Genomic DNA, 7885 nt, shown 5'->3' with positions numbered 1-7885 from the left:
CCAATGGTGGCAGGAGATACTTCATGCATCTCTTATTTATGTGCATTCAAGAGACACCGCCTTGTTGTTGGACGAAACTCTCCTCGTTACATGTAGCTTCTTTTGTTCGTCCACCAGAAGTCGTACTGTTTCACTATTGTTATTGGTGTCTCTAGAGGTTAGTTGAAAACGTCCTGTTAAAGTACTTTGTTCAGTGACCGAATATTTACAGAAGGTACGTTTAGTTTACTCCTTTATGAGGGAAAATCAGGGCTACATTCTACTAAGAAAACCCGGCGACTTATTTGCAATGATATGAATAGCGTGTATTGTTATCCATCGTTCATCAAGGGATGGTGCTACAAGAATCAACTCTCTTGGAAGGTGCTGTATTGTAAAATCTTTGTCGGCTTCGACTTCTTCTGGGATTTGATCTTGCCGGTGCTTCCTCTCGCTTTTATTTACTATTTATTTTTAATGAATCTATTTATCAAACATACAAATTAAGAATACACATCAGTGGAATCAGTGGAGGCCAAGCCAAGGGCTTGGCCTGCTTGTGATCAGCTAAGCCTAGCAGATCTTGAATAACAAGATTTATCCCTTTCACCGCCATAAATGCCATTGACAAAGCAAGGACTAGTTTAAAAATAACACTACGATTGAATAGACCTTTTTACCTATACGGCGGCCATTTTGATTTCTATTGTTTCGAATATCTATTATGGGATGCCCAGGGGGCAAATACATATTAGGGAGCTTAAGCACGTGCGTTTTTGAGACGCGGACGGCAACCGGAAATGAGCGGTTTTCTCTTTTAACTTGTCTCTACACAACCACGTTTACATTTTTAAGTATCTTTTCTCCATTAGAAATGATCAGTGTAAAAATCTGTAGACACCACTGTCCTGGCACGCGAAATGTTCTCTTCCGGTTGCCGTCCGCGTCTCAAAAATGCGTGTGCCTAAGCTCCCTATTAATTTGCCCCCTGAGCATCCCATAATGTCTTCTGAAACAATAGAAATCAAAATGGCCACAGTATCTGCAAAAAGGTCTATTATTTAATAGATAGATCATTTTAAAAGTATCTGGGCGTTACTATTGATCTTGTCATGGCAAGAACATACCAAAAATATGTGCTAAAGAAAATTCTACAGTCTACTGTAAAACAATAATCCCTTGGTATTCTCTATGGCATTGTGATATTGTGCTCCTGCTCCCCTTCAAATCAATGATAGGTGATATTGAGTGCAATTGCCTAAGGGCTACTAAATTAGCCCACAACTTGCCTAGAGATGGACCCTGTGATTTCAACATCGAGCTGGGTTAAACTTGGAACATTACTTTTGCCACATCTTGTCAAGGCTTTTTCCCACTTACCTGTCTTCAAGAGCAATATTAAAGACCTGAAAAGTTTTCTAAAGTTGTTGCTACAATACAATTGAGACTCTACACAGGAGCTGGTGTTGAAATGTTGGGTCTTTGAATCATAACTTTCTACTGTAGGCTACATTCATTTCTTTTTTCGAACCATAGCAGTGTAAATTATTCAAACTATGTCACTCTGAACATTAAAGACTGTCGGAAATGTATGCTTTCCAAGAAAAGGTTTTCATGTAATATATCAAACATGAGAAGGAGTGTTTCATTGGATATCCAAACACAGAGAAGCGAGTTGAAAAACGAGGCCGAAGGCTGAGTTTTTTAAACCGATTTCGAGGTGGTTGGATATCTGATGAAACGCTTTTTCGAGTGTTTGATATTGCTTCTCAATGGAATCAGTATTTTAAGAAATATTTGGGATAAAAGTTGGCGAAATGTTATGCTAATTAAGACCACATATCCAAACTTTCTTCACTGTAGTGATTTCTTTTGTTTTTGGCTTATGAATTATTAATGAGTTTGAGAAGTACATGACAATTCGGAGGAATAAGAATTTTTTTCTTTTCCTGAGCAACAGGCCCGGGTAGTTTGGAGCATGGTTAGCACTAACCTACATTAAATACCATGGAGTTGGTGCTATTAGAAATAGGCTTTGAACAACCAGCCCGAGGAGTGTTATTTTTATAGTCAATCTCTGTGGAAGTGGAGCACCATACTCACAGAAAATGGTAGGAAACCATGAGTTGCTTTTCTCATGGAAAAGCAACTCATGGTTATTATTATTATTATTATTATTATTATTATTATTATTGTAGGCAGTACGTCAACATCTGAATGCCAGCTATAAAATAAAAAACACACAAGGAGCTAGGCGAACCCGTGACTAACCCTGCGTATAACTTTACAATAAACTTGTGTGATAAACAAAGGATATCAATTAAAAATTTAAAGCAAAAATTTAAATTTTAAATTTTAAAAGTCTTAAAATGGTCTATGCTTGATCTAGCCACCTAGGGCAGTTTCTCGAAAGTCCCAAAACTTTACGGGCCATTTTTGGGTGTAATAATTCTCTTTGTATCTCAAAAAACGGAGAGGACTTGTTACCTTGAAAAAATGTTAAAAGATCAGCTTTCCAAAAGAAGTGGTTGGCAGTTTCACAAATGGCTTTTCGTGCCTGAAAAGTTTTCAGGACTTTCGAGAAACGGGCCCCTGGTTGATGCAATGGGTGTTTGAGCATTTTAATCTAGCACAAGACCTTGAAAGCTCTGGCAATGTTCAGGCTACTACTTAAGACAGACTTCTGCATCCATCCTAGAACATCTCTGCTTCGCTTTGCTCCTAGTATTTCCCTCACACTACAACTGAATCCCCTTAGAACATCCACCAATTATCCATTATAATGTTGGTTTGAGTGATTTTGTAGCCCAGGTACTGCCTCTTAATTTCGCATCGTACAGTAGTGGGGCGTACTTGCAGGTTTTCTCCTCGTCCTTCTGTTTCGGGTTCTCAATCCAAGGGCAGCTCATCTCCAAAAGGGTTACTGTCTTCCTCCCAACAAGTCACGGCAGGTCCCAGGTCTCTCTTTTCCTTCTTCTTACAGGACAGTAATTTCCCTAGTATCCTTGCTGTCCCCAACAATGCTGTTTTCTGGATCACTTCCAACCTCACATTCAGGCCGGTTTGCTTCATGTATTCCTTAAAGTTGACTGATACGGCTCCAAGGGCCCCAATAACAACAGGCACTACAATGACTTTTCGCATGAGCCAGACTTTTGCCATTTCTTCTTTCAATAGTTGGTGTTTCTCTAACTTTTCAAGTTATTGTTGTTGTTGTTGTTGTTATTTTTATTGTTGCTAATTAATTGGGTGACTTTGCACCCACGAGCAGTATTGCTCTAAGCTTGAGCCTGGGACCGTATTGTTGGCTGAAGTTTAGAGCTCATCTGGGTCAGCTAGATATTTTTGAGGTTGACCACTGACCAGGTATGGTTTTTGATGGAATTGCAAGCTCAAACCAAGTTAACTTATTGTAAGAATAAATAACCCAGGAAGTCTGCTTTTAGGCTTGACCAAATTTGTTTTTTACTTTTCAAAATGGCCGCAAGCTGTTTTTTTTGACATGAAAGACAATGAAAATAATTAACTGTTTTAAAGAAAATGCATAATTTATCAAGCAATCACCTAAACGTAATTATATTAAAACAATAACTTTATAATTCACCTCAGGCCCCGTGAATATCGGTGAATAAAAACCTTGACTTTGTCTCAGTTTTTATTCAACGATATTCACCTTGCTTTTGGGGAATAATAATAATATTGTTAAATATCAAGCATTTACTTCTGAGAGGTTAATCTGTGGAAGTATCTGATGTAGACTTATCAGAGTGGCTTTAACTACATGTAATAAGATTATTTTAAGATCAACTCAAAGCTTCCCTGAACATAATTTATGCAGAAAGGTCAAGAAAGTTTATTTTTTATTTTTGTTATCCTTTGACGCATGTAGATACAGTGTATCATATCTCAGTGTTGGAGAGGAAAGAGAAAATTGTTAGTATCGGTAAAATGTTGGTTAAAGTAATTCCTTAGTATTGCATTGCGCATCCCAACTGCGCACGATTTTGCGTCATTAGCGCGCGCACATGAGCACGTGCGCGTACAAAACGTAAGAGATTTCCTTCAAACTAAACCCGATGGGAGGCACGGTGGCCTCATGGTTGGTGCGCTTGACTCCAGATCGAGTGGTCCGGGTTAATTCGGGTCCTGACAGACCGACTGCTCCTTTCCCACCTATGGTATTCATGTATACTTATGTAGGTGCTAATATCTCAAATAATTAACTTTAAAATGTTAAACTCCCAGTCGTGAGTGAAGACTGCCAGGAAACTTACAGTTCAATAACACAGAATAAACAAATGAAGACAATTAATGTGGAAAGTAACGTTTTAAAAGAATTGGTTTAAATATATGTTGCAGAATAAACTCATTTAGAAGTTTGTACATTAAAAATTTTAGACATAATACCCATTCAACTGTAGAATGTTTGGAATGTATTTGGTTTCTTTAAACATTTTCAGGTACGCATGTTGTGAATTTCAGCAGAGCCTTGAAACCTATCGTAAAGAGTTTTAAGTTATCATTTTTCCTTCTTGTTTAGTTTTGTTGAGTCAATTACAAATAAAATGTATGAACTTGATAGTGAATTTCGTGATTTGTGGTTACTCATAATTTTTGAGAACTTTTATAACAGCAATTATTGCGCCCATAACTCAAGAAATTCACTCACGCTCATATTCGTGTAATAAAAAAAAAGGTTTTCAATGATGAACTTGATTGTCGTTTAATTTTATTAACTTCCTGTAAATCGGGCTTTCTTTTTTTCTGAGCTAAAGGAAGACTAATAATTTCATGACTTTGCCGCCGGTTGGATGTTGTTGATGGAGATAACTTATTTTTCTTGTGTATTTATGTACTTAGTGAGATCACAATCCAGGCATGATGTCAAGATTAGTTAAGCACAGGAACTGCTGTACTCTCAAGAGGGGTTTTCGGTGTAAACGGAGAAGCAGCTGCCTCCACGAAGAGCGAAGTCTTATAAGACACGAAGAAGTCCATAATGGATATAAGCCTTACAGATGCAAGGAGTGTGGGAAGTGCTTCAGCTTTAGAGGAAATTTAACAAGGCATAGCAGAGCACATGATGGAAAGAGAGCCTATCAATGCAACCAGTATGGCACATGCTTTAGGGATACATGGAATTTAATGTTACACAAAGGAGTCCATGCGAAGTATAAATGCAAACAATGTGGCAAGTGTTTTAGCCAATCAGGAGGGCTGAAGACACATGAAAGAGTTCATACAGGAGAGAAGCCGTATGCATGCAAACAATGTGGCAAGTGTTTTAGCCAAGCAGGAAATCTGAAGATGCATGAAAAAGTCCATACTGGAGAGAAGCCCTATAAATGCAAACAATGTGGCAAGTGTTTTAGCCAAGCAGGAAATCTGAAGACACATGAAAAGGTCCATACTGGAGAGAAGCCTTATGAATGCAAAAAACGTGGGAAGGGTTTTAATCAAAGACAAAGTTTTAAGACACATAAAAGACTGCATATAGGAGAAAGGCCTCATCAATGCAAACAATGTAGGAAGTGTTTCAGCCTAGCAGGACATTTGAGGAGACATGAAAAAATCCATACTGGAGAGAAGCACCATCAATGCAAACAATGTGGCAAGTGTTTTAGCCTAGCAGGAAATCTGAAGACTCATGAAAAAGTCCATACTGGAGAGAAGCCCTATAAATGCAAACAATGTGGCAAGTGTTTTAGCCAAGCAGGAAATCTGAAGACACATGAAAAGGTCCATACTGGAGAGAAGCCTTATGAATGCAAAATACGTGGTAAGGGTTTTAATCAAAGGCAAAGTTTTGAGACACATAAAAGACTGCATACAGGAGAAAGGCTTCATCAATGCAAACAATGTAGGAAGTGTTTCAGCCTAGCAGGACATTTGAGGAGACATGAAAAAATCCATACTGGAGAGAAGCCCTATAAATGCAAACAATGTGGCAAGTGTTTTAGCCTAGCAGGAAATTTAAGGAGACACGAAAGAGTTCATACAGGAGAGAAGCCGTATGCATGCAAACAATGTGGCAAGTGTTTTAGCCAAGCAGGACATCTGAAGACACATGAAAAAGTCCATACTGGAGAGAAGCCCTATGAATGCCAACATTGTGGCAAGTGGTTCAGGGAAAAAAGACATTTAACAAAACATGGCAGAATACATGCGGGAGAGAAGCCTTATCAATGCAAACAATGTGGCAATTGTTTTAGAGAAGCAAGGATTTTAAGGGCACATGAAACTGTCCATACTGGAGAGAAGCGTCATGAATGCAAACGTTGCGGCAAGTGTTTTAGCCAAGCTGGAAATTTAAGGAGACACGAAAGATTGCATACCGGAGAGAAGCGTTATGAATGCAAAAGTTGCGGCAAGTGTTTTAGCCAAGCGGGAAATTTAAGGAGACACGAAAGATTGCATACCGGAGAGAAGCCTTATGATTGCAAAGGTTGCGGCAAGTGTTTTAGCCAAGCGGGACATTTAAGGAGACATGAAAGATTGCATACCGGAGAGAAGCGTTTTAATCGTAAGCAAATAAGAAAGTCTTTTCGCAACAGAAGAAATGTCAGGAAACAAGAAAAAGCACAAGAACGTTCGTCAAGCACAAATGAAAGTGAAGTAGAAATTCATCGCCCCTACACTAGACAAGGCCATAGTTCGAACCAGGGTGCAAAACATAGCTGTTGGCTTTGCCAGGAGGAGTTGAGCAGCGAGGAGCTGCTTCTTGCACACTACCAAAATCACATGACATTTGAGGAGCCGTCAACTTCAACTAGTTGATTATGTGCTTTTTTAACTACACTAGTTGGCCATTGAATATACCATCGTTTTCAAGATTTTGCCGGCTACCTGTTTATGAGGGATTCAGCAGACGCGTGTGCGCAATTTTCTTGTGCTCGTTTCACACGCGTTTTTTGGGACGTTTATTTCTGGTCTGCACTGTAGTTATCTGTCCAATCTGTTTGAGTTTCGTGGCATTTCGTATATATTGCGTTCTCAGTCCAACAATAGATTGTTAAAATCGTAAATGGTTTGAACCCAGGAGTCATATCAGTGTGACGATGACTTCCGCTCAGGTTGTGAAAACAATGGTGAGTCAACAGCATTCTAAACAGTCCTTCTCAGGACTACACTCACCCGGACAATCGTACTTCACTTCATCTTTCGTTAGAAGTTTCTAAAACCAGGTTACTATCGTATCGGTGTCTGACACATGCAGACTGCAGACCGCCCCCAACTAACAGTTAGCTAAAGTGAACCGTTTTAAGACTTAAATACATGTACTGTTTATCAGCGCTATTTGAAATGGGTGTTCCAGATAAGAGTCGGATCTCGGGTCAATAACCCGACAAAGGAGGCTTCCTGACCCGACAGATGAAATTAAGATATTCAGTTAAATATTAAAATATTACAACAAAATTTTAAAAAGCAAGACGGACGTTTCTTGGCGTTGTTTAACTCTGAAAGCGACGAACGATTAATATTCTTCCCAGTAGTTCATTCAATGTAAACAAGAACCCTGACACAAGGGGCGTTTTCCATTTACAAAAAATTTCCGGAAATTTCGGTGGAAAGTTCCATCGGGTGAAAAACGTGTTCCATTTAACTCAGGTCCGTTCGCCGCCCAGTGATTGCGATTTTACGCGCCAAAATTTAAAAATGTGGCCGTGAATAGCCTGGAAGTGGTAAGACCTTTCAAAAGTTGTAAATGGAACACACATGCCCATCGGAAAGTTCCCAACGGGAAAGCAGGACTACCTTTTCAGAAGTTCCGTTTATTCCGGAAATTTTCCAGTGGGACGAACCAAAAACGTGTGTTCCATTTACATCCCAACCGGAATTTCCGGAATTTCTTGGTAAATGGAAACGCCCGAGGTGATCACGTGCACCTTTCAGTTTGCCTAGCACG

At 39.2% G+C, this 7885-nt stretch overlaps 1 protein-coding gene across 2 annotated transcripts in view; it reads left to right on the top strand.

Moving 5' to 3' along the window:
- LOC137970917 (zinc finger protein 420-like) overlaps positions 1 to 7885 on the top strand; it is a 9039-nt gene continuing 1154 nt past the window's right edge. Inside the window, exons 1-2 of one of the 2 annotated variants that reach the window (XM_068817578.1) lie at positions 1 to 157; positions 4840 to 7885. The exon at positions 4840 to 7885 is cut by the window's right edge and continues 1152 nt beyond it. In XM_068817578.1, the coding sequence (XP_068673679.1) occupies positions 4858 to 6756 (1899 nt within the window). In that variant the 5' untranslated portion in view covers positions 1 to 157; positions 4840 to 4857 and the 3' untranslated portion in view covers positions 6757 to 7885. Of the gene's footprint in view, positions 215 to 4839 lie in introns of both variants that reach the window. The other variant, XM_068817579.1, reaches the window with a different exon arrangement.

The sequence above is a fragment of the Montipora foliosa genome, chromosome 9 (genome assembly GCF_036669935.1).
Source record: "Montipora foliosa isolate CH-2021 chromosome 9, ASM3666993v2, whole genome shotgun sequence".
In the NCBI taxonomy this organism is placed as follows: domain Eukaryota; kingdom Metazoa; phylum Cnidaria; class Anthozoa; order Scleractinia; family Acroporidae; genus Montipora; species Montipora foliosa.
This window is presented reverse-complemented; position numbering and strand designations above follow the sequence as displayed.